The 27569-nt window shown below is 46.8% G+C and overlaps 1 protein-coding gene across 1 annotated transcript in view; it reads left to right on the plus strand.

Annotated features, from left to right (window-relative positions):
- The window catches only part of ARMH1 (armadillo like helical domain containing 1), a 37422-nt gene extending 28500 nt beyond the window's left edge, over window positions 1-8922 (plus strand). Inside the window, exons 7-12 of the mRNA XM_084874639.1 lie at window positions 6797-6919; window positions 7008-7098; window positions 7170-7299; window positions 7408-7485; window positions 8491-8572; window positions 8647-8922. Coding sequence (XP_084730765.1) covers window positions 6797-6919; window positions 7008-7098; window positions 7170-7299; window positions 7408-7485; window positions 8491-8572; window positions 8647-8762 — 620 coding nt within the window. The 3' untranslated portion in view covers window positions 8763-8922. The remainder of the gene's footprint in view (window positions 1-6796; window positions 6920-7007; window positions 7099-7169; window positions 7300-7407; window positions 7486-8490; window positions 8573-8646) is intronic.
- Window positions 8923-27569: the final 18647 nt, after the last annotated feature.

Here is a 27569-nt window from a genome sequence, read left to right on the forward strand (position 1 = left end):
CTATGAGCCGGGGCCGTTTTGGCTCAGTGGATAGAACATCGGCCTGCAGACTCAAGGGTCCCGGGTTCGATTCCGGTCAAGGGCATGTTCCTTGGTTGCCTGAACATCCCCAGTAGGGGGTGTGCAGGAGGCGGCTGATCGATGTTTCTCTCTCATCGATGTTTCTGACTTTCTATCCCTCTCCCTTCCTCTCTGTAAAAAATCAATAAAATATATATTAAAACAAAAACAAAAACAAAAAACCTGCTATGAAGACAAAAATGAAAGCCCTTATATTCAGGCTTTGCAGAAATCTACAAAAGCTGTTAAATCAGTCATCTATATTTGTTATCTACTGCTATATAACAAATAACTCCAAAACTTAGTGGCAAAAAAAAATAAACATTATCTCACATCGTTTTTGCGGATCAGGAATCTCGGAGCAGCGTAGCTGAGCGGTTCTGGCTCAGGGTGTCTCAGGAGGCTGCAGTCAAGAGCTCAGCTGGGGCTGTGATCATCCAGAGGCATCCGGTGTGGCTTGCTCCCACGCCTGGCCAGTTAGTGCTGGTTGTTGCCCAGAAACCTCGGTTCTTCACCACGTGGACCTCTCTGTGGGGCTATGTGCGTGTCCTCACAACATGGCAGCTGGCTTCTCTCAGAGCAAGAGGCCAAGAAGGAGCAGAGGAAGCCCCAGGGTTCTTTCTGGTCTAATCTCAGGAGCTGCACCTGTCACTTCGGTTTTCCTCTGGTCACTAGACGCCAGTCACTAAGTCCAGCCCATACTCAAGGGGAAGAGAATCGGGCTCCAGCTCTTGAAAGAAAACATGCTAAAAACTTTGTGAAGCATATGTATTTGTTTTTCTCTTTTTAAAAATATATTTTTAATATATATATATATATTTTTTATTTTAGAGGGAGGAATGGAGAGGGAGAGAGAGAGAAACATCAGTGATGACAGAGAATCACCCTGTCATCCTGCACACCCCCTACTGGGGATCAAGTCAGAAACCCTAACATATGCTCTGACAAGGAATTGAACCATGACTTTCTGGTTCATGGGTCGAAGCTCAACCATTGAGCCACACCAACCAGGCTTTTAAATATTTTTTTTTTATTGATTTTTTTACAGAGAGGAAGGGAGAGAGATAGAGAGCTAGAAACGTTGATGAGTGAGAAACATCAACCAGCTGCCTCTTGCACACCCCCTACTGGGGATGTGCCCGCAACCCAGTCCGCAGACCGACGCTCTATCACTGAGCCAAACCGGTTTCGGCCCAGCCAGGCTTTTAAAATATATTTTTATTAATTTCATAGAGGAAGGGAGAGGGAGAGAGAGATAGAAATCAATGTTTCTCTCTCATCGACGTTTCTTTCTTTCTTTTTTAATATATTTTATTGATTTTTTTTACAGAGAGGAAAAGAGAGGGATAGAGAGTTAGAAACATCGATGAGAGAGATTCATCGATCAGCTGCCTCTTGCACACCCTCTACTGGGGATGTGCCCGCAACCAAGGCACATGCCCTTGACCGGAATCGAACCCAGGACCTTTCAGTCCGCAGGCCAACACTCTATCCACTGAGCCAAACCGGTTTCGGCTCATCGACGTTTCTAACTCTCTCTTCCTCTCTGTAAAAAAAAATCAATAAAATATATATTTTTTTAAAAAACTGCTGAAAAAATTCAGCCGCATATTTTCTAAGGATATGTTATTTCCCTAAAATTACATGAGAATTCTACCACTGAGCCACCAATGCTTCACCATCCCCAAAATTATATGAGCACTTCAACTGCAACACTTTATTGATTTGAGAGAGAGGAAGGAGAGAGAGAGAAACATCCTACAACCTTGGCTTATTGGCTGGACACTCTAATCCACTGAGCTACCCATCCAGGGCCTCAACTACACTTTATTTAGCATTTATAGGTTTCATTATACAGCCTTCCTTTTTTATTAGAAAGCCCACGGGGAGCATTTTGTTTCTAATCCCAGTTTGCCTGGCCTTCGAAGCCCCTGTGTCTGCCCCCGGCTTGGTACGGCCTCCCCTTGTCCCCTGGTATAACAATGTTTGGCTTCCGTGTCGGGAGCTGTTCAAAAAGTGCCAGCGAGTACGCTGGTGGGACTCGGTGTGAGACTCGCCCAGAAGAGCAGGTATCAATGGAAGGCACACACAGCAATGCATATACCACCAGAGCGCATAACATTAATTACTTAAAACAAAAATAGTGCATAAAATAAAATTTTAATGTTTCAGCATTGGGTGTTGAACAGTACGTGGTGAAAGGGGTGGCAAAATGTACAGAAACGAGAAATAGATTGTAATTGGTCAGGAAAATGCCTGACACAGGTTTCTTCCGTACAACGTCACAACCTGCCACTCACTGATTCTGCTGGAAAAGGAGGCAAACCTGTTATGGACTCAAACTGAAGCGCACTCCTCACTTGTGGCCAGCAGGTGGCAGTCTTTTCTGGAAGCGAAGAGAAAGAACTGGACCCTGGTTGTCCAAGGCTAGCAAAGAACTGCGAAACAGACCTCCTCTGTGCCGAGTGACTTGGGATGGTTGCATGACAGAGCCACAGTTCCCGGGTGCGGTCCCATTTCCAAGGCTCCTTCTGCAGCTCTGTCCCTATTTTATTTTTATTGTTTTAATTTTATTGATTTTTACAGAGAGGAAGGGAGAGGGATAGAAAGTTAGAAACATCGATGAGAGAGAAACATCGATCAGCTGCCTCCTGCACACTCCCTACTGGGTTTGTGCCCGCAACCAAAGGTACATGCCCTTGACCGGAATCGAACCTGGGACCTTTCAGTCCGCAAGTCAACGCTCTATCCGCTGAGCCAAACAAACCGGTTTCGGCTCTGTCCCTATTTTACTGCGACTCCCTGGGTTTCTTCCTCTATCAGAAGGTGATTGCCTCACCAGGCTTTCTCCCAGTCTGCCATGCCGTGGGTTCCATCCACAGTTCCTCTTTGGATGGGGAGTGTCTTTCCTCTTGCACTAGAGCTTCCCCTGGGTGTCAGTGGCCCGCTCCTTGCACCTGTGCAGCTTAATCTGCTCCCAGCAGCACTGGTGAAGCCGACACCGACTCCAATGATACTTGTCGAATGAATGAGTGTGGGCCCTGCCGAGCTGCTCTCGGCCTCACTGGGCATGATCTCTCAACAGCTCCAACTCCCCTGATCCAGCCACTGTCCTGACGACTCTCCTCTTCCTTCCCAGACCCAACTCTGCTGGCTCCCTCCCCCCTTCCTGGAAGCTGCTTCTCAGTCCTTTGTACATGCCCGTTCCTCCACCACTTTCTTTCCCTCGCAGGATTCAACCCCAGGTCCTCTTCTCTCTCTTTTCTTCCTGTGGGACCTAATCCACTGCACGGTTTTAATTACCACCTATAATGACGGAAACCGTAATGGGTAACATTTATAAAGGATTTACTAAGTGCCAAGTACTGCTCTGTCTCCTTCCTCATGTAATCCTCGGATGAGGTGGGCACTATTGTTCCCGTTTAGGGGTGACGAGCAGAGTGGTTAATGGACCTCTCTCGGGCTCAGTCCTCTCCAGACCCGTATTTCCATTTGCCTCCCTCACCTCGCCCCTTGGATGCCACTAACCATGTTCAGAATTGGGCTCCTGGTATTCTAGCTCCAAACCTTTCCTTTTCCAAGGAAAGCATCCAGTGAAAAGCACCCAGACCTGGGCAATCGTCCTTTCTTTCTTCGTCCATCTTTAGCCAACTTCCAACCAGACCAGTCAACACTAACTCCTGAATGTGATTCAGATATGTCTCCTCTTCTCCATTCTGTCTCCTCCTTTACCAGTAATTCAGGTCTCTGTATTTCTCACCTCTTAACCAAATGCCATCTCTCCAGTATGGTGCCCACACACAGTCTATTTTCCTGGTTCTCCACCAGAGTTTATTGCTGACAAATATGAGCTTTGGCCTCAGCCGGTTTGGCTCAATGGATAGAGTGTTGGCCTGTGGACTGAAGGGTCCCGGGTTTGATACCATTCAAAGGCACATGCCTGCCGAAACCGGTTTGGTTCAATAGATAGAGCGTCGGCCTGTGGACTGAAAGGTCCCGGGTTCGATTCCAGTCAAGGGCATGTACCTTGGTTGCAGGCACATCCCCAGTAGGGGGTGTGCAACAGGCAGCTGATCGATGATTCTCTCTCATCGATGTTTCTAACTATCCCTCTCACTTCCTCTCTGTAAAAAATCAATAAAATATATTTAAAAAAAAAAAAAAAAAAGGCACATGCCTGTTTGCAGTCTCAATCCCCAGAAGGGGGCGTGCAGAAGGCGGCTGATCAATGATTTTATATATATATATATATATATATATATATATATATATATATATATATATATTTTTTTTTTTTTTTAAATATGAGCTTTGTAATCTGACAAGGTCATTCTACTACTTATTAACTGTTTGACCATGGGCAAGCTACTCAGTCTTTTTTTTTTTTTATAAACATTTTTTGTATGAGTCTTTTTTTATATATATATTTTATCGATTTTTTACAGAGAGGAAGAGAGAGGGATAGAGAGTTAAAAACATCGATGAGAGAGAATCATCGACCAGCTGCCTCTTGCACACCCCCACTAGGGATGTGCCCACAACCAAGGTACATGCCCTTGACCAGAACCAAACCCAGGACCTTTCAGTCCGTTGGCTGACGCTCTATCCACTGAGCCAAACTGGTTTTGGCTACTCAGTCTTTTTGAGCCTTGGTTTTCTTTGAACTGAAAGATGAAAAAACACCTGCTCTACAGGGTAGTTGGCACATGCAAAACCCTCAGTAGCTGGGGCTCACCTACCCCACAAGCTTAGCCCTCACCAGCACCCTGTGTCCCAGCCAGGCCTCCCTGCTTGCCTGACCACAAGGGTGGCACACACTTTGCACCATGGCACTGCCACATTCTTCATTCCAGCCCCCTCCTGCTCTCTATTGCTTTGTCAGCTCACATGTCACCTTCTCCAAAGAAGTCTTCTGATTCTCTAACCCCCAGCCCTCAACATGCTCTGACACCAACCTGGTTCCTTCGTGTCCCCATAGCTCCTATAACAACATCATAAACGCCCGTTTCCTTACTGGAATCCCATTGGATGTGTCATCCCTGAAGGCGGGGATTGCACCTTAGTCCTCCTCATTGCCCTAGCACAGCGGTCCGACACGGGGTAGATGCTCAAAACGTACTTGTTAGGCAAATTAATGCACCAGTGACTAAACCTGCGTCCGGCATTTTCCTGACCAATGACCAGTCGGCGACTGCTTCGCCCTAGGACAGGGGTGGCATTAGTACCACAGGCGTGGAGTCTCCTGTTGTCCTTTGTTTCCGCATGAGCCTGCTGTGCCGAGTCACTGCCGCAGGCTGGAGAGTTGTCACTGGCTGTGGTTCTCGTGGAGATGTTTGGGCAGAGTGAATGTTGGGAGGAATGACTGGAAAATGCCTACAGAAAACTCCTTCCATACATTCTAATTGCCTCCTCCCTCCTAACCAAATCTCTCCTTCCTTTTGCTCCCACCGCTCCCTAGCTGTGGTACCTTAGGCAAAGTGCTTTCCCGCTCGGAGCCTCATTTCCTCTCATGTGGAATGGGGTTAGCAGTCACAGTGTTATGGCAAAGCGAATCTCACCGCCCTCAGCACAGAACCAAGGCAAAGAAGGGCTCAATAACGGCCCATCAGAAACTGAAGTTTCTCCAAACTGCTGTCCACCTTGCCTCCACCCCTTTTTCCCTTTCTGCCACACATCCCACCACCTGCTGTCTCCTTGTCCTCACCCCTTGTCTTTCCTCATCCTTGTCTCCCTTTGAAAGCCCAGCCCTTCCCTCCCCCATGAATCCTCCTGAACTCCTCCAGGCCTCCACGATGGAGGGGCTCCTCACCCAAAGCTGCCCCCCCCCCTCCTCTGTAACCAAGAGCTCCAAGAAGGCAGGACTGAGGTGTCCTCTGCCCAGCTCTCCTACACCTGGTGCCGAGCTGGCCAATCAGAGGTCAGGAGAGGTCAGTGAAGAGGATGAGGTGTTGTGGGGTCGAACCCTGGAGGCAAAAATAAGACCACCGGAGGCTGCTAATTGATTTAAAAAGGGATTTATTGAAAACTGGCCAGGATGGCCGGGAGAGCACCACACGCAGGAGGAGTCCACACTCACGACCGCGCCGTTGCGGGTGTAGACCTTTTAAAGGTCTAAACCACAAAAGCTTTCCTTCATCCTGCTGGACGTTGGAATGTGACCCTATCTTGCGGAAGCAATTGTTTTTTAAATATATTTTATTGATTTCTTACAGAGAGGAAGAGAGAAGGATAGAGAGTTAGAAACATCGATGAGAGAAAATCATCGATCAGCTGCCTCTTGCACAGCCCCTACTGGGGATGTGCCCGCAACCAAAGTACATGCCCCTGACCGGAATCAAACCTGGAACCTTTCAGTCCACAGACTGAGCTCTATCCACTGAGCCAAACCGGTTTCGGCTTGGGAAAGCAATTTTTACAGGAGCAGCATCAAGCAGAGTTAGTGATCTCTAAAGGCTATCTACAGTTTCTACTCCTGGAGCCACTGAGTCCGTGGGAATCCATCTCCCGTGGTCCCGGTCCACAGGCACAGGAAAATTGCCTTAGCCTCAAGGTCTCAATGTGGAAGCCGAGGCAACTACCCGATGGTTTAAAATCCACACAGCAGTGTTTACCTAAGTATGGTTGCCACCACACTTCAGAGGTACAGCGAGCAGCTTGCTTCGAGGGGCTCTCTGCTTCCTGGCTGGGGAAGGGGGTGTTGGAGGCAGGTTTCCGCATCGCCCCTGCCCCTCCCCAGCCATCCAGCTGATCAAGGACCTGGTCAACTACGAAGTGTGCGAGGCGCTGCTCAAGGGCCTCGTGGACCTGTTAACCCCGAACGTCCCGGAGGTCAGCGACACGCAGCCCAGGATCCTGAGCGGTAGGGATCGCTGGGACGGGGGAGGGGGGGGGAAGGCACCCCGCGAGAGCAGGGCCCTGCCTCACCGCCGCCACCCCCCCCCCCCCAGAGACCTCGGTCTTCCAGCTCACCCCCTCCCACCTGCCCGCGGCCCACCTGCCCGCCTTCCTGCAGCAGGCGGCCGCCGCCAAGGCCATCGGGTAAGCCGGAGGGCGCGGGCGGCTCGGCGGGCGGGTCCCCAGGGGTCGCCCCAACCCGGATCCCCGCCCAGGGTCCTGGTGCGCGGCAACACGACCCTGGCCGAGGAGATGCTGGGCCTGCGCGTGGTGCACAGCCTGATGGCCGCCATGGGCAACGCGGAGCACAGCAACAGCCAGCGGCAGGCCAGCCTCACGCTGGAGGTGCGGGGCGCGGGGGGCGCGGGGGGGCGCGGGGAGGGGGAGACGGAGGGAAGGGGAGCGGGGGGGGGCGGTCCCGCAGTCACACCGCTGCCCCCCCCACCCCCGCAGTACTTGGTGCAGGTTTTCCCGGTGGTGGAGCAGCACGTGCAGAAGTCCATGGGAGAGGAGCTCTACCAGCTGTTCCGCGTGAGTGCTCCCGGCCCTCCTCCGCCTCCGCCTCCAAGAGAGCAGCGGCCCCGACAACACGGCGCCCCCTCCACCCCGTCCCTGCACCCCGTCCCTGCACCCCGTCCCTGCACCCCGTCCCTGCACCCCGTCCCTCCACCCCGCCCCTGCACCCCGTCCCTGCACCCCGTCCCTGCACCCCGTCCCTACACCCCGCCCCTGCACCCCGTCCCTACACCCCGCCCCTGCACCCCGTCCCTGCACCCCGTCCCTACACCCCGCCCCTGCACCCCGTCCCTACACCCCGCCCCTGCACCCCGTCCCTGCACCCCGTCCCTCCACCCCGCCCCTGCACCCCGTCCCTACACCCCGCCCCTGCACCCCGTCCCTGCACCCCGTCCCTACACCCCGTCCCTGCACCCCGTCCCTGCACCCCGTCCCTGCACCCCGTCCCTCCACCCCGTCCCTGCACCCCGTCCCTGCACCCCGTCCCTGCACCCCGTCCCTACACCCCGCCCCTGCACCCCGTCCCTCCCCGGGCACCCCATCCCTCCACCCCGTCCCTGCACCCCGTCCCTCCACCCCGTCCCTGCACCCCGTCCCTACACCCCGTCCCTGCACCCCGTCCCTGCACCCCGTCCCTCCACCCCGTCCCTGCACCCCGTCCCTCCACCCCGTCCCTGCACCCCGTCCCTCCACCCCGTCCCTCCACCCCGTCCCTGCACCCCGTCCCTGCACCCCGTCCCTCCACCCCGTCCCTCCACCCCGTCCCTGCACCCCGTCCCTGCACCCCGTCCCTCCCCGGGCACCCCATCCCTGCACCCCGTCCCTGCACCCCGTCCCTGCACGTCCCTGCACCCCGTCCCTCCCCCGGCACCCCTCTCCCGACGGGCCCGGCGGCGGCGGGGGAGGACCGCGGGCGGGGCTGCACCTGCCTCTCCGCTCCCTCCCCTGCTCCCGCCTGCAACTTCCCGCTCAAGCCCCAGGCCAAGCCCAGGCTGCCTCGGTTCCCCTCCCTGTCCTCAGAGCAACGCGGAGGACTTGCACATGAAAATAGACAGCGTTCAGGTGGACATCCTGGCCACCAACAAAGTCAACGTTTCCAAAGGTGAGCGGGCGGGAGCGGGGGGCCTGGAGCGCGGTGCGGCCGGCCCCAGCCTCAGGCTCACCCCCTGTTTGCAGCCCTGTACCAGCACGGCCAGTTCTTCAACACGGGGAGGTATTCCTTTCGCTCTGGGGAACAGGACCAGCTGACTCACCTCACGGGCATCCAGGAGGCCGCGGAAGGAAAGGAGTGACAGAGCCTCTGAGGCAGGCCGGGAGGGCCAAGGCCCAGGGTCCGGCAGGAGGAGCCTGGGGTCCAGCTCCTGGAGTCCAGACTCCACTTGGCTGTGGGTGGGAGGCTGCGGGGGAGAGGGGGAGCTGGCGGGGAAGAGTTCAATAAAAGTTTTGCTGTGTATCTGTTGTGTGTGTGTGTGAAGGGGGAAGGAGATGCAATGAGAGCAGGGCCCTCGGAGATCTAATCTCCTGTTACCTCTGAACTGTCTCCTACTTCCCTCTCTCCCCTTCGCAGGCTCCAGGCACACTGGCTATGTGTTTCTTTTTTATTTAATTTTTTTAATATATTTTATTGATTTTTTACAGAGAGGAAGAGAGAAGGATAGAGAGTTAGAAACATTGATGAGAGAATCATCGACCAGCTGCCTCCTGCACACCCCCTACTGGGGAGGTGCCCTCAACCAAGGTACGTGCCCTTGACCAGAATCGAACCCGAGACCCTTCAGTCCAAAGGCCGACGCTCTACCACTGAGCCAAACCTATTTTTTATTTTTTTTTAATATATTTTTATTGATTTCAGAGAGGAAGGGAGAGGGAGAGATAGAAACATCAATGATGAGAGAGAATCACCGATTGGCTGCCTCTTGCACACACCCCCACTGGGGATCAAGCCTGCAACCCAGGCATATGCCCTGGCTGGGAATCGAACTGGTGACCTCTTGGTTCCTGAGTCGATGCTCAACTGCTGTGCTACACTTGGCTGGGCTGGGGCTACTCTTTTTTAAGTTGCAACCCACACTGTGCCACTCCCTACACCATGGCCCCGCCCCCTTAGCAGGCCATTTTTCCATAGTATTTATCCATTTATTATCTCTCCACCTGAATGTAAGCTCCACTAGGACAATGATAAATAAGATAGATACATAGATACAGATATTAGATAATATAGATATAAGTACGGTAGTATTTAAAATATGGGTTTTTTCCTTCCCCCACCTGGTGAAAGAAATAGACTTACAAGTCCAGGAAGTGCACAGAACCCCAAATAAAAGGAACCTAAAGAGGACCACACCAAGACACATCATAATTAAAATTCCAAGAGCAAAAGACAAAGAGAGAATATTAAAAGCAGCAAGAGAAAAGCAGATAGCCAAAACCAGTTTGGCTCAGTGGTAGAGCGTCCGTCTTCGGACTGAAAGGTCCCAGGTTCCATTCCGGTCAAGGGCATGTATGTTGATTGCGGGCACATCCCCGGGGGGGGGGGGGGTGTGTGCAGGAAGCAGCTGGTTGATGTTTCTCTCTCATCGACATTTCTGGCTCTCTATCTCCCTTCCTCTCTGTAAAAAATCAAAAAAATGTATTAAAAAAAAAAGAAAGAAAAGAAAAGAAAAGCAGATAGTTACCTATAAAGGAGCACCCATATGATTGTCAGCTGATTTCTCAACAGAAACCATGCAGGCCAGATGGGAATGACAAGAAATATTCAAGGTGATGAATAACAAGAACCTACAGCCAAAAATACTCTACCCAACAAAGCTATCACTCAGAATCGAAGGCCAGATAAAGAGCTTCACTAATAAAAAAAAAAAGCTAAAGGAGTTCATCACTGCCAATTATATGAATTGCTGAAGGGGCTTTTTTATTTTTTTTATTTTTATTTTTTTTTTTTTTTTTTTAAATATATTTTATTGATTTTGTACAGAGAGGAAGGGAGAGAGATTGAGAGTTAGAAACATCGATGAGAGAGAGTCATTGATCAGTTGCCTCTTGCACACCCCCTACTGGGGATATGCCCGCAACCAAGGTACATGCCCTTGACCGGAATCGAACCCGGGACCCTTCAGTCCCCAAGCCGACGCTCTATCCATTGAGCTAAACCGGTTTCGGCAATGAAGGGGCTTTTTTAGGAAGAGGAAGAAAATAAAGATAAAAATTATGAACAACAAATACATAACTATCAACAAGTGAATCTAAAAACCAAGGGAATTAAAAAACCTGATGAACAATATTAACTGGTGAATATAATAGAATCAGAGGTGCCAAGACCGGTTTGGCTCAATGGGTAGAGTGTCGGCTTGGGGACTGAAAGGTCCTGGGTTCGATTCCGGTCAAGGGCAAGTACCTTGGTTGCGGGCATATCCCCAGTAGGGGGTGTGCAAGAGGCAGCTGGTCGATGACTCTCTCTCTCTCATTGATGTTTCTAGCTCTCTAACTCTCTCCCTTCCTCTCTGTACAAAATCAATAAAATATATATATTTTTTTTAAATAGAATCAGAGGATAAGAGATCAACCAAAGGACTTGTATACATGCATATAAGTACAACCAATGGACACAAAACTCTGGGGAGGGAGGGTATGTATGGGGGGGCAATGTTAAAATATGTACACAGATAATAATTTAATTAAAAAAAATAGAATCAGAGGTATGGAAGGGGAGTGGACTGACAATTCTCGGGGAAAAGGGGAGAGGGGGGTGTGGGAAGAGACTGAACAGAAACTGTGCACCTATGGATGAGGACAGTGGGGTTGGGAAAAGAGCAGAGGGTGTGGTGGGAACCTAGTGGAGGGGGAAAAAATGAGGAACTTTTGTAATAATATGAACAATTAAGATTTATTTACAAAATAAAAATAAATAAAATAAAATATGGGGGTTTTATTGTTTGTTTTTTAAATATATTTTTATTGATTTTTTTTTTTTTTTTACAGAGAGGAATAGTTAGAAACATTGGTGAGACAGAAGCATCAATCAGCTGCCTCCTGCACGCCCTCCACCGAGCCCACAACCAAGGTACATGCCCTCAACTGGAATCTAACCTACCCTGTTTCCCCGAAAATAAGACAGTGTCTTATATTAGTTTTTGCTCCCAAAGATGTGCTAGGTCTTATTTTCAGGGGATGTCTTATTTTTCCATGAAGAAGAATACGGTACACATTTATTGTTAAATGAAGATAAAGGAAATTTATTACCTGTATACAGTACTGTAGTACGGTAGTTGTCAACACAAACCAGACAAACTGTGAATCCTACAGTATCAAGAATTTGCCGGGACTGGTTTAGCTCAAGGGATAGAGCAGTGTTTCCCAACCTTCTCTCATGATGAGAATCACCTGGTGGAGTTGTTAAAACACAGATTCCTGAATCCTAACTAAGAAGTGCTAAACTAGAATTTTTGAGAACATATAGGTAAAATTGCATACCTAACTTAGTGCTCTGTATATAACATCTGTCTTAGAGCACTAGTTAAGTATACAATTTTACCTATATGTTCCCAAAAATTCTAGTTTAGCACTTCTTAGTTGGGATTCAGGAATCTGTGTTTTAACAACTCCACCAGGTGATTCTCATCATGAGAGAAGGTTGGGAAACACTGGGATAGAGCATCGGCTTGGGGACTGAAGGGTCCCGGGTTCAATTCCGGTCAAGGGCATGTACCTTGGTTGCAGGCAGATCCCCAGTAGGGGGTGTGCAAGAGGCAGCTGATCGATGACTCTCTCTCATCAATATTTCTAACTCTCTATCTCTCTCCCTTCCTCTCTGTACAAAATCAATAAAATATATTTTTTTAAAAAGAATTTATTTAATGACAATCATGTCATCATCTTCTGGAACATCATCATAACATCCAATTCCTTAATTTCCTGGTGAATTTCTTGTGACTCCATTTCTTTCAGAATCAGTGGACCAAATCTCTCATGTTTAGCCTGGGGGGGGGGGCTTATTTCCGGGGGGATGCCTTATATTTCACTCAGAAGGAAACCTGTAAGTAGGTCTTATTTTCGGAGGATGTCTTATTTTCGGGGAAACACGGTAGTACCTTCCAGTCTGAGGTCTGATGCCCTACCTACTGAGCTAAACCAGTGAAAGCTAAAAATATGTTTTATTGCCGAGACCGGTTTGGCTAAATGGATAGAGCGTCAGTCTGCAGACTGAAGGGTCCCGGGTTCGATTCCGGTCAAGGGCATGTACATTGGTTGCGGGCACATCCCTGGCAGGTGGTGTGCAGGAGGCAGCTGGTCGATGTTTCTCTCTCATTGATGTTTCTAGCTCTCTATCCCTCTCCCTTCCTCTCTGTGGAAAATCAATAAAATATATTTAAAAATATGTTTTATTATTTTCAGAGAGAGGAAGGGACAGGGAGAGAGAAACATCGTCGATCAGCTACCTCTTGCACTCCCCCTACTGGGGATCTAGCCCGAAACCCAGGCCTTGGGACCCTTCAGTCCCCAGGCCGACGCTCTATCTGCTGAGCCAAACCAGCTAGGCTTTATTTATATATTTTTCTTTACTGATATGTCCCAAACATTGAGATCAATACCAGGTATGCATGAATGAATAATGGAGGTATTCTAAAGCAATTGTTCAAGTCAGGGGAAATGAAGTCAGATGGCAGTAATTCTCCAGGCTGCCACCAGAGGGCATCACCAGCCCTGCTATCGTCCATCCAAGGCGGCTCAGCCTTCCACGCAACTGATTTTGAGCCTGTTTTCTTATATTTGGGCTGGAGGAGAGGAAGGTTGCAAAATATATATTTCCATAAAGCTAAATGGATTTCCTATTTTAAAGAAGTGTTCTGTCCTTTGGTTTCAAGTCATTCTGCACTGTTTGTAGTCTTGAAATGGCTTTTCTTTTGTAGAAAAATGGTTACAATCACTTTGTACCCCAGAAATATTTTGGAAATGTTAATAATTGGAAAATCCAAAATCTGGAAACCACTAGTCTAAGGTAACCATCGTTTAATTAAAAACACGAGCTCCTGCGGATGTGCTCAGTCCTTAGAGCACATGTGTCAAACACAAGGCCCGCGGGCCAAATCCAGCCCGCCAGGCCTTGCAATGTGGCCCGCACCGTGCTGTCATCACTGCACTCAGCTGTCAGTTTATGACATTGTCAGTTTATGACTGTTCAGTAAACCATTCGGCCCGCGATTTAGGCTGGATTTTAGATTTTGGCCCCTTCTCTGATTGAGTTCGACTCCCCTACCTTAGAGCATGGGCGGGGTTCGATTCCTAGTCCAAGGGCATGTACCTTGGATGCGGGTTCCAGGTTCACCTGCCCGCTTGGGGCAAGTGTGGGAGGCAACAATCCATGTGTCTCTCTCTCTTTCTTTTCCCTTCCCTCTCTGTAAATCAATGGGGAAAGTATCCTCGCGTAAGGGTTAAAACAAAAAAGCAGTGCAACTTTAAAAACTAAACCTTACGTATAATACAAACATATAAACTACGCCCTGTGTTTACTGAGGAGATGTGATTACAGTAAGGTTCCCTCGTTCCCCGGTCCTTCCTTAGCTCCACGGGGGGTCGGCATCGCCACTCCAACAAGAACACACCGTTCCAAAGCAGCCGCACATCCCGAGCGCGCCGGAGACAGGGACGTTTTTCTAAAGACAGCCTCGTTCGCAACACGAGACCGCGGCCCCCGGAGCACTGCAGGCCCATCACCCACTCACCCCGTCCGCTCCCCGGTCCGCACACCCGCTCTGTTCCCCGCGCCTCCGGGGGCGCGTGGGCAAAAGGAAGTCGCGCCCTTTTCCCCACAAGTTGTAAGGTCCCCGCACGCGAGCCTGAGCCACCTACTAAAACTGCCGCTGAGAATACAGACACCCCAAAGCAAAAATCACAAAACCTAAAAAAGAAAAAAAAGACATCCCAAAGCAAAAATCACAAAATTAAATAAAAAAAATACAGACACCCCAAAGCAAAAATTACAAAACTTAAAAAAAAAAAAAAAAAAAAAAAAACAGACATCCCAAAGCAAAAGTGAAGATAAAATAAAAAATTCAAAGAATACAGACATCCTCAGAGGAAAAGCAATTGCTTCCTGTGTTAAAAAAGAAGACAGCAGTCTCTCCCCTATTACACTTATAAGTAACTAAACTCTAACCGTACACCCAACCAGAGAAGAACAAACACTTGTCTGACTTTCACACACCATTATAAGTCCTGCGAACGCAAGACCTCAAAAAATTGAGTAATAACTCAGAATTGTTCCTCTCCACGGAAATCTTTAGTAAAAGGCGAAAGATTTATGCGGTCTGAAGAGAAACCAGAGCATGCCCTCTGTAGGGCTGCACACAGTCCTCAGGTAACTGTAACTCCTGGACAGGCAATGGTCACTATTTCCACGAAAGAGCTAATGGTTTCTGCCGTAAGTTCAGACAATTCTGTGAAAGCAATCGCATGTTTAGCGAGGGAAAAAGTTGAAAGAAAGGTAATTTAGATGTTTTAAAGTAGAAAATAGCCTGTGTGCAATGCATTGTGGGTGTGTAAATGAGCTGAGTCACCAACGCCCCCGGTTTCCGGAAATACCTTAAATGGTCCTTCCGTTCTCCCGCCGGGCCCAGGCCCACCGCCAGGGGGCAGAGCGGGAACCAGATTGGCGGGATACAAAAGCCTGGCCCAAACAGAAAGACTTTTATATATGAGTAATTTCAAGCTAATACTTAACTTGAATTTAAATATATATATAATTTTTTTGAATTTTTAAAAAGAGGCTTGAAAATAATTGTCTTCATACATTCATTCAACAAAAATGTATTGAGTGCTGTGTCAAACCCTGTGCTGGGCCCTAGGAGGCAGGTGTGTGTGATGAGCACTGATAACAGAATGTTCAGTGACACCTGGGCAGAGCGTTAAAGGATCCAGTCTAAGCAGTGTGAGCAGGAGGTTTGAAAAAGCAAGGGGTTAAGTGGCAGGGACCACATTTTAATGGGCCTTCAGTGCTGAAAGCTTGGATTTACCTTGAGAGCAACAGAGAACCTTTGAAAAGCTTCAAAGAAGAGGAATATGAAGCATCATCGATGTCGAAACCGGTTTGGCTCAGTGGATAGAGCGTCAGCCTGCGGACTGAAAGGTCCCAGGTTCGATTCCGGTCAAGGGCATGTACCTTGGTTGCGGGCACATCCCCAGTGGGGCTTGTGCAGGAGTCAGCTAATCGATGTTTCTAACTCTCTATCTCTCTCCCTTCCTCTCTGTAAAAAATCAATAAAATGAATAAATTATATATATATATATATAAAGCATCATCCGCATTAGTTGGTGTTATGAGTTGAATTGTGTCCCCCCTCCCTTCTCCCCTCCCCCACCCAAAAGCAATAGTATGCTGAATTCCTAACCCTCAGTACCTCAGAGCATGACCTTTGTTAGATAGGACAAGGGTCCCAGGGTCTGGGCTGGCTCTTACTGAATGCTGTTCTTACTAAATGTTAAAAGGTAGCACAGTATTTTGCAGATGCAGCCCGAAATAGGATGGGCTTGACGGGAACTCAACCTGATAAGTATAGCCAACTGCAAAGAAGAAATCAACATGCAATTGACCAAATAGCATTATAAGCAATGGCGAAGCCTCTCAGGGGAAGACCAAGATTTGGCTCTGAATCCCCTGCCTCCTTTACCTGCTACAAATAAATAAAACTACCCAACAACTAGGTCTTATTTCTTTTTTTTTAAATATGTTTGTATTGCCGGGACCGGTTTGGCTCAGTGGATAGAGCGTCGGCCCGCGGACTGAAAGGTCCCGGGTTCGATTCCGGTCAAGGGCATGTACCGTGGTTGCGGGCACATCCCTGGTAGGGGGTGTGCAAGAGGCAAGTGGTCGATGTTTCTCTCTCATCGACGTTTCTAGCTCTCTCTCTCCCTTCCTCTCTGTAAAAAAGATTAATAAAATATATTTTAAAAAAACAAAAAAAAACAACAACAACACAAAAACAAAGCTTATGTGGCCCGGCCAGTAGTTGAATATCAACCCATATGCCAAGGTTGTAGGTTCAATCGCCACTTAGGGCATACACTAGAATCAACCAATGGGTGTGTGAATAAGAACAATGTATCCATGTTTCTCTCCCTCTCTCCCACTTCCTTTCTCACTAAAATCAATCATTAATTTTTTTTTTTAAATATATATTTTATTGATTTTTTTACAGAGAGAAAGAGAGAGGGATAGAGAGTTAGAAACATCGATGAGAGAGAGTCATCGATCAGCTGCCTCTCGCATCACCACCACTGGGGATGTGCCTGAAACCAAGGTACATGCCCTTGACCGGAATCGAACCCGGGACCTTTCAGTCCCGCAGGCCGACGCTCTATCCACTGAGCCAAACCGGTCTCGGCCAATCATTAATTTTTTATTTTAATTACAGACAGGGGACCCAGGAAGGATCAGAGAAGAAGCCTGGTGATCTATGTATAGTAGTTATGGCCCTGGGGGCAAATCCTGTTGGCCTGCTCTAGGAAGATCATAAATGCTGGGTACCCCCGGGAATGAGAGGGTGCAGGAGTTGTGGGGAAAATTAACCAACGTTCAGTCAGCCTTAAGATTAGTTTCCTCTTGTGGAGGTTCTTTTAAAACTGTTATCTTGCTCTAGTTGGTTTGGCTCAGTGGATAGAGCGTTGGCCTTGGGGCATGCACCTTGCCGGCATATCCCCAGTGGGGGGTGTGCAGGAGGCGGCTGATCAATGTTTCTCATTGATGTTTCTTTCTTTTTTTAATATATTTTATTGATTTTTCACAGAGAGGAAGAGAGAGGGATAGAGTTGGAAACATCGATGAGAGAGAATCATTGATCAGCTGCCTCTTGCACACCCCCTACTGGGGATGTGCCTGCAACCAAGGTACATGCCCTTGACCGGAATCGAACCCGGGACCCCTCAGTCCGCAGGCCAACGCTCTATCCACTGAGCCAAACCGGTTTCGGCTGATGTTTCTAACTTTCTATCCCTCTCCCTTCCTGTCTGTAAAAATCAATAAGATATATTTAAAAAAATAAAATCACTATCTTCCCAATTGGTCTGATATAAACCTTCCTATTTCTGTAAGTACTTACAAGTAAAGGCTTTCTGTTTCTATACACCTGCAGGAGATTAATGAGGGCTGCGGGCACCATTTTCCATGTTTAAGGAGAGCACAGCTCTGGGAACTTGGAGCAGCAGCAGCCACAGGAGGAGCGGGGAGCAGGGCGTATGTGGGCAGAGAGAAGCGCGGGAGTAGCTAGGAGTGAGAGCCACAGGCCCCCTGGGCTTGGTGTCACTGTGGTGGGCCTGCCGTCCTGGGGAGGGAGCCGAGGGAAAGGTCTGGAGGAAAGTAGAGCCAGGAAGGTCGGAGCTGGACGGCCAGGCAGCAGGCAGCCGGAGGAAGGCAGCCATGGCGGAGGGCCCTCTTGAGACTCCTGCTGCGGCGGAGGCGCCAGGCCCTGTTGGGCTCCGGTGTGGACTGACGGATGGGGGCTGATGGATACTGATCTGGCCCGAATGCTGAACCGCTTGGACTGCAACATGGGCCGGGAACTGGACACTGGTCCTGTTTCTGACTCTGCTAACGGCCCAGCTGCCCTCTTTCAGGACTGGCTTGTGGGAAATAGGACATCACAACCTGAGAAACGTAACTCCAGCCCAAACTGGTTTGGCTCAGTGGATAGAGCGTCGGCCTGCGGACTAAAGGGTCCCAGGTTCTATTCCGGGCAAGGGCACGTACCTTGGTTACTGGCACATCCCCAGTGGGGGGTGTGGAAGAGGCAGCTGGTCGATGTCTCTCTCTCATCAATGTTTCTAACTCTCTATCCCTCTCAATTCCCCTCTGTAAAAAATCAATAAAACATTTTTTTTTTTTTAAAGAAAGAAACATAACTCCAGCCAGTAAAATCTGCCACCTCCTCCTCCCATGGGGACTTCTAAAAATGCTTATTTCAGCGGTGTCCCTTTGGCATCAGAATCTTCCACTTTTTAAAACAAAAATAGGAATGGAATTAGTGACAAAACTGTTACTCCCTGTGAACCAACTGAAACACAGTTTATTCATTTTATTAGGAGATGCATCTTCAATTAATTTTTACTTTTTTTTATGTTAAAGCACCAACAACCTTTAAGAACTCAGAAAGTGTGATCAGATAGTGCAAACATGATACACAAACCAGCGCTGGGTCCCAGCTACAGTTCCCCTCCCCGCCACGGCCAGGGTGAACGTCAAACTCAGGGCAGCCACAGCATGCACGCCTCACTGATCACAGGACAGCTCGATTCTAAGAAAGGAAAAGCCCGCCCTTTCCGGTAGCTCCCAGGGGCGGGGCGGGGCCGCCTCACCGGAACTGACTGATGCCTCCAGGGGCTTATACGCCACAGACTGTGATTGGCTGCCCTTCAGTATTATGTTAATGAAGTGGCCGTTTTTTAAAAAACTTTGGACATTTAATTTCCACCTAAGTGTTAAAAACAATTGTTAACTGATAGTATTTGGAGGCTTATACATACTAGAACGCCTTTCTCTTCGCCAGTGGAATTATAAATGGGGGAACCATCTCACCATGACCGTGAAGGGGACGGCTGCGGCAGGCCCGGCGGAGGCGGAGAGGACCAAGTTAAGACTATACTTTCAGGGATCATTTCTATAGTTCGTTACTAGAGAAGTTCCTCTGAACGTGTAGAGCACCCGAAACCACGAGGAGGAGACGCAGCACCCTCTCCTGAGCGTGAAGCCGGCTTCCGGTGCTGCTTCTGCAGCTGCCGCCTGCCATTGATGATCGTTCTTCTCTCCTTCGGGGGAGAAGAGGGAGAGGGTGCATTCTGAGTGGCTTCGGTTTTCTTACTGGTTTAAGGAAAGAATGAAAATATGCTTACTAATTACTTTTTAGTGCGCTCCCTACCGGGGGTCGAACTCCAAATTGGGGGTCTTACGCTGAAACCGATTTGGTTGGATTCCAGGCAAGGTCATGTACCTTGGTCGCGGGCACATTCCCGGTAGGTGGTGTGCAAGGAGGTAGCTGATGGATGATTTTCTCTCATTGATGTTTCTGATTCTTTCTCTCTCTCTTCCTCTCTGTAAAAAATCATTAAAATGTTAAAAAACAAAAGCAGGGGTCATAAGATGGTGGGCGAATCAACTTGGCCACCTCTGTGTAGGGGAGAAGGCTACAAGATAAGTAGTTTTTCCAAAATAAAACATTTAAACTCCACCTTCATATTTTTTTGTAAAGTGGTTTATTCTCCCCCGTACAAATGCCTCAGTGCTACAATAGTTTTTGTTGCTTTAGCTAGATGCAATCTTGTCTTTTAGGTTTTTATGGAATTTATTGTAACTAACATTGGTAAGTTAATTGTATAACAAATTTCATGTGTACTTTATAATACAGCATCATGTATACTCCATAATTATTCAATCCATAAGGTGTATTTTAACACTCAGAGACTTAAGAACGTTTTATTTAAAACATGTATAAAGAGTTCTGCCGGAGTGGCTCAGCTGGTTGATTCCAAAAGGTTGTGGGCAGAGTCCCGATGTATATGGGGAGAAGTTGTGGGACACAGTCTGGGTGAGCATGGGAGGCAACCAACTGATATCGATATTTGTCAGATCAATGTTTCTCTCCCCCTCCCTCCTTCCTTTCCCTTTCTCTCTCTCTCTCTATATATATTTTTTTTCTTCTCTCTTTTTTAGAATTTATTTATTTGTTATTTTAAAAAATATTTTATTGATTTTTTTACAGAGAGGAAGGGAGACAGATAGACAGTTAGAAACATCAATGAGAGAGAATCATCGACCAGCTGGGGATGTGCTCACAACCAATGTACATGCCCTTGACCGGAATGGAACCTGGGACCTTTCAGTCCACAGTCCGACGCTCTATCCACTGAGTCAACCAGTTAGGGCATGTCAGTGTTTTGTTGTTTTTTTTTTATTTGTTTATCATACAGAAGTTTTAATATATTTAATCCATTAATTTTTACTTTATAGCTTTCTAGATCTTAAGAAATCTTTCTCTACACTAATGTTATAAAATTATACTCCTGTATTTTCTTCTAAAAGTTTTAAAGGTTTTTTTAACAATTGAATTCCTAATTCCTAAAATATCTGAATTTTTTTTCTGTGTGGTGTGAATGACCTTCCTTATTATTTTTAATTCTAACCCAAGGATATTTTTCCCACTGATTTCTAGAAAGAGTAGAAGGGAGGGAGAGAGAGAGAGAAACATCTATGTGAGAAAGACACATAGATTGGTTGCCTTCTACACACACTCTGACTAGGGCCTGCAACCGAAGTATGTGTCCTTGGCCTGAATCAAAACTGGGACCCTTCTGTCTGCAGGCCAGCGCTCTATCCAATGAAGCAAACTGGCTAGGACCAGACCTAATATTTTTTAAGAGAGATTATTCACATACTATATCCTATATAATAAAACCCAATATGCAAATCAATTGAACAGCAAAATGGCCGACAGAACAGCAGGTCACTATGACATGTGTTGACCACCAAGGGGCAGATGCTAAATGCAGAAGCTGCCCCCTAGTGGTCAGTGCGCTCCCACAGGAGGAGCACCCCTCAGCCAGAAGCTGGCTCACAGATCGTAAGCAAAGTGGTGAGAGCCTCTTCCGCCTCAGCTACAGGTGGGCAGTAAAGAGGGAGGAGTCCCTTGCCGGGACCGGTTTGGCTCAGTGGATAGAGCGTCGGGCTGCAGACTGAAGGGCCCCGGGTTCGATTCCGGTCAAGAGCATGTACCTTGGTTGCGGGCACATCCCCAGTGGGGGGTGTGCAAGAGGCAGCTGATCGATGATTCTCTCTCATCGATGTTTCTAACTCTCTGTCCCTCTCAATTTCTCTCTGTGTAAAATCAATAAAATATATTAAAAAAAAAAAAAAAAAGAGGGAGGAGTCCCGCACTGCAAGAGCCCCAGACTGCAAGAGGGATGTCTGACTGCTGGCTATCCCCGAGAGGGCGCAGGCCAGGCTGAGGGACCACTCCCCCATTCCACGCCCCCCCTCCGTGCATGAATTTTGTGCACTCAGCTTCTAGAGTATATATATATATATATATATATATATATATATATATATATATACCCATATGTTAATTATTAATTACCATATATTAATTACCATAATTAATATATATAATTTATTTCAGAGAGGAAGGGAGAGGGAGAGAGAAATAAAAAAATGATGAGAAAGAGCCCTAGCCGGCTTGGCTCAGTGGGTGGAGCATAAGCCTGCAGACTGAAGGTTCCCAGGTTTGATTCCGGCCAAAGGCACGTGCCTGGGTTTCGGGCTTAATCCCCAATAGGGGGCATGCAGGAGGCAGCCAATCAATGATTCTCTCTCATCATTGATATTTCTATCTCTTTCTCCTCCCCTCCTCTCTGAAATCACTAAAGAAATATATAATAAAAAATGATGAGAATCATTAATCAGCTGCCTCCTGCATGACCCCTACTGGGGACGGAGTGGGCATGTGCCCTTAACCAAAATTAAATCAGAAACCCTTCAATCCGAAGGCCAACCCTCTATCCACTGAGCCAAATCAGCCAGGGCCCAGACCTAATTTTATTTATATATATATATAAATACATAACAGAGAGGAAGGGAGAGAAATAGAGAGCTAGAAACATCGATGAGAGAGAAACATCAATCAGTTGCCTTCTGAACCCCCTCGCACACACACACTGAGGTTGTGCCCGCAACCAAGGTACATGCCCTTGACCGGAATCGAACCTGGGACCCTTCAGTCCCACAGGCCGACGCTCTATCCATTGAGCCAAACTGGTCAGGGCGATAACAATATTTTTTAAAAAATTAATGAACAGTCCTGGCCAGGTTGGAATGTTGTCCCAATGCCCCAGGGTTGTGGGTTTGATTCCCAGTAGTTTTTTCCGAAATTATTGAGCAAGATATCCATAATATTTTCAGTTAGGAATGCTTTCAGCTTCAGGTTAAAGAAAACATGAATGAAGGCAGTTTATACAAATAGGTGGGTTTTGTTTTGCTTTGCTTTGTTCTGAGTTACAGTAAGGAGTCTGGATGTAGGTGGTTGCTGGCATTGGTTCAGGTGTTTAGCCAGGAACCTTCTATGGCTCTTCCTCCCTTCCTATTTGGCTCCTGAGTGTGTTGGATATTTTGATCTGATGACTATCCGCTTACCTCATGATCACAAGGCAGCTGTCACAACTCCAGACAGAACATCCCTGTCCAAGGCAAGAAATAAAGGAGTGAGATATTGTAAGTAAAGCGCCCTCTGCTGTTAGAAAACAACATATTACCTGTCCAAAAGTCCCCAGCACTCCCACTTACATCTCATTGGCCAGAACTGTCATATGGCCGAGTCTAATGGCTTGGGAATCTGGGAAAGCAAGTGGAGATGAGTAAGGAAGAAGGGGGCTGGGAATGGCTCTTGGATTATCCACCAACTGTGTGTGTCACCAACAGCTGGCTCATTTGTTTTCAACCTTCCTTGTTTTATCACTTCCAGATTCCTTTTGGATGAATCCTCACTCTGGTCTTGTTGTTCCTTCTTTCATTTTGGCTGTAATCATTCTACTATTCAACCCATGGATGGATTGAGGCACTGGGGCAGGTAATGATCCACCAGGATCCTAGAAGGGAAGGGGGGGTAGAGGACAGAAGGGAAGGGGCATTGGTGAGCACAACTGAAAAGTCTCTCACATACGCAACCCTCTTCTCCTCTTCTTCGTCATTGTTGTTCTTCAATAGAAGATTTCAAGCAAACAGAAGTGGAGGCCAAGGATGCCCTTTCAGTTCATGACCATCATTTTCTTGTCTCCCTGCCATCACCTCTTGCCCACTGGATTATTGGATTATTTTATTTTATTTATTTATTTATTTATTTTTATTTATTTTGTTAAAAAATATATTTTATTGATTTTGTACAGAGAGGAAGGGAGAGAAATAGAGAGCTAGAAACATCGATGAGAGAGAGTCATCAATCAGCTGCCTCTTGCACAGCCCCTACTGGGGATGTGCCCGCAACCAAGGTACATGCCCTTGACCAGAATCGAACCCGGGTCCCTTCAGTCCCCAAGCTGACACTCTATTGAGCCAAACCGGTTTCGGCAATTTTTTATTTTATTTTTTAAATATATTTTATTGATTTTTTTTTAACAGAGAAGAAGGGAGAGAAATAGTGAGCCAGAAACATCGATCAGCTGCCTCCTGTACACCTCCCACTGGGGATGTGCCCGAAACCCAGGCACACGCCCTGGACCGGAATCGAACCCGGAACCCTTCAGTCTACAGGCTGACGCTCTATCCACTGAGCCAAACTGGTCAGGACAATTATTAGATTATCTTAAAACAAATCTCATTTTTAGTCACTTTCCTCTCTCTAAAGTCTGCTTTGCCTGAAGTTAACACAGTTACTCACACTTTCTTTTGATTAATATCAGCATGGTATATCTATTTCCATTTATTTATTTATTTATTTATTTATTTATTTATTTATTTTTTAATAAAAATTGTTTTTAATGTTCATTCATTATTTTTAATCTGTATGTGTCTTTATATATAAAGTGGGTTTCTTACAGACAACATACACTTGGGTCTATTTTTTCTCCCATTCTCCCCCCTTCCCCTTTGGCAATCATCAGCTTGTTCTCTGTATTTATGGGTCTGTTTCAATTTTGTTTTGTTGGTTTTTTTTTAATATATTTTCATTGATTTCAGAGAGGAAGAGAGAGATTGAAACATCAACAATGAGAGAATCAGCTGGGACTGGTTTGGCTCAATGGATAGAGCGTCGGCTTGGGGACTGAAGGGTCCCGGGTTCGATTCTGGTCAAGGGCATGTATCTTGGTTGCGGGCATATCCCCAGAAGGGGGTGTGCAAGAGGCGGCTGATCGTTGACTCTCTCTCATCGATGTTTCTAACTCTCTGTCTCTCTCCCTTCCTCTCTGTATAAAAATCAATAAAAATATATTTAAAAAAACAAAAAACAAAAACAAAAAACAATGAGAGAATCATTGACCAGCTGCCTCCTGCACACCCCCTACTGGGGATCGAGCTTGCAACCCGGGCATATGCCCTTGATGGAATCAAACTTGAGATCTTTCAGTCCATAGGCTGATGCTCTATCCACTGAGCCAAACCAGCAGGGCTTTCTTAAGTTTTATTGATTTTTATTTAATTTTTAATTTTTTTTTTTTGTTAACCCTCACCTGAGGATATTTTCCATTGATTTTTAGAGAGAGTGGAAGAGAGGGGGAGAGGCAGAGAGAGAAACATCGATGTGAGAGAGATACATGGATTGGTTGCCTCCCTCACATACCACAACCAGGGCCGGGGATTGAGCCTGCAACTCAGTTACACGCCCTTGACCAGAATCGAACCCTTCAGTCTGCAGACCCATGCTCTATCTACTGAGCAAAACCAGCTAGGGCAAGTTTTATTGATGTTTAGAGAGAGAAAAGGGGAGAGAGAGAGAAAAAAAACACGTCGATGGGTTGCATCCAGTATGTGCCCTGACCAGGATCAAAGCCGAAACCTCTTTGAAGTATGGAATGATGGACGCTTCAACCAACTGAGACACTGGGCCAGGGTGGTCTGTTTCTATTTTATTTTATGCATTCGTTTTGTTTTTGTTTTTTAGATTCTTCCTATAAGTGAAATCATATTGTATTTGTCTTCTTCTCTCTGACATCTTTTTTTTTTTTTAATATATTTTATTGATTTTTTACAGAGAGGAAGGGAGAGAGATAGAGAGCCAGAAACGTCAATGAGAGAGAAACATCAACCAGCTGCCTCCTGCACACCTCCCACCGGGGATGCGCCCGCAACCAATGTACATGCCCTTGACCGGAATCAAACCCGGACCTTTCAGTCCGCAGGCTGACGCTCTATCCACTGAGCCAAACCGGTTTCAGCGACGTCTTTTCTTTACATTTTATTTGAGTGTAGGTTATTATATTGTACAATGTAGGGGAGGAAATATCTTTTTCCTTCTGCCCTTCTAGGTTCTCTGCTGGGGCTGTAACAAAAGACAGATTAACAAGAGAAAAACACAAACAAGAGAAAAACAGAAGTTCATTAACATTTATATCATATATATATTAATTACTCAGAGGTGAGTAATTCAAAAGGTGGCTAAAACTTGGGTTTTATATACATCACCAGGGATTTGATTCCAGTCCAAAGCACATGCTCGTGTTTCAGGCACAATCCCCAGTAAGGGGCATGCAAGAGGCTGCCAATCAATGATTCTCTCTCATCATTGATGGTTCTATCTCTCTCTACCTCTCCCTTCCTCTCTCTGAATTCAATTAAAAAATATTTTTTTCTCACCCTTGTTGAAAAATCTGGTTGCCTTCCCCCCCAAAAAAAAGAATTGGGGGAGAGAGCGAAGATCAATAAAAATACGTACTTAAAAAATATATATATATAAAGGGAGACTAACAGTGTGAAGTAGTTTCTTCTCCTGTCATCTATAATCCTGTCCCAGAAAAGGACGTTTATATCCTGTCTTTAGGCAGAAAGGAAATGAATAGAGTTTTGCCTATATTTGCTGCTTAGTTGACTTCAATGCAAAATACACTTGTAATTCTTATATCAAAAAGGCATATTTGGCAGGAACCGGTTTAGCTCAGTGGATAGAGCCTGTGGACTGAAAGGTTCCGGGTTGGATTCCGGTCAAGGGCATGTACCTTTGTTGCGGGCACATCCCCAGTAGGGGGTGTGCAGGAGGCAGCTGATCGATGTTTCTCTCTCATCGATGTTTCTGACTCTCTCCCTTCCTCTCTGTAAAAAAATCAATAAAATATATTAATAATAAAAAAAGAGGCATATTTTGGGGTGATGTGTTCTGATCTCCTTCATTACTTTTTTCTGAACTGAAAGTTGCAAACATCATGACTTTTGTGCCAAAAATGCATCTCCATTTCAGCATGCATCTCCAAAGAGTAAGAACTTTCCCTCACAAACTCACAGCCTCCGATTTTTTACACCACCATCAAGACTCATGCTTCGCATTTGGTTGTTGTTTGTATTCTCTTTTAATTTAGAACAGTCTTTGTACTTTTGTGTTTTTCTTTTCTTAGGGCAGCGCGCACGCAGTCTCCCACTACCACCACCAATGACGCGGTGGAGTTCACCACCTTTGGGGACCTCGCAGGGGTCAGCACACCCAGAATGCAACGGGAGAGCCTCGCTCTGGGAAAGCCACCTTTGTGATCACGCTATCTCCCCTGCCAGGTAGGAACTTTGTGGAGACCAGGGCAGATGTTTTGTAAAATATCCTGCATCCTAAATTTGCCTGATTATCCATCATGGTGCTGTTTAGTTTGTTCCTCCATCCCGTTTCTATTGGCAACAGGAAGTGAAATCTAAGGCTGGACTGGATTTAGGGTTTGCATTTTTGGCATTATTATCTCCTGAGTGACCCGTGCACTTGGAGACAGAGGATGGCAGATTGCCCCACTCCAAGTGATGCTATGCTTGATCACTGGGCTACGTGGTCACTGCCACATTTTTTCACAGCTATGCTTTCCCTTGGCAAACTGGCAATGGAAATAGGATGTGGAGCAATACTCTTGTCACCATGCAGCATCCTACACTCAGTAACCTTTTACCTAGCACCCACTGAATCATTCCCCCCCCCCCATTGATTGGGAATTGCAGTATAGTTTCTTGTTTTTTGTTTTTTAATTTTTTTTAATTTTATTAATTTTTTTACAGAGAGGAAGGGAGAGGAGAGAGATAGAGAGATAGAAACATCGATGAAAGAGAGACATCGACCAGCTGCCTCCTGCACACCCCACACCAGGGATGTGCCTTCAACCAATGTACATGCCCTTGACCGGAATCGAACCTGGGACCTTCCAGTCCGCAGACCGACGCTCTATCCACTGAGCCAAACCGGTTTTGGCTACAGTATAGTTTTGTTTTTTATTTACAGTGGCTGTATTTTTTAAAGGTTTTCTGTTTTTTTGTGTGTGTTTTTTTCCAAATGTCTTCTTTTTTCACATATTGCTTTATCCTTTTACGATTTACTTTTTATACTTGCTATCTTTTATATCATTAAGCATACGGATTGTACATATAATTTGTTATTTTACCAGTGTGA

The sequence above is a fragment of the Pipistrellus hanaki genome, assembly GCF_964339955.1.
Source record: "Pipistrellus hanaki genome assembly, chromosome: 2".
Taxonomy (NCBI): domain Eukaryota; kingdom Metazoa; phylum Chordata; class Mammalia; order Chiroptera; family Vespertilionidae; genus Pipistrellus; species Pipistrellus hanaki.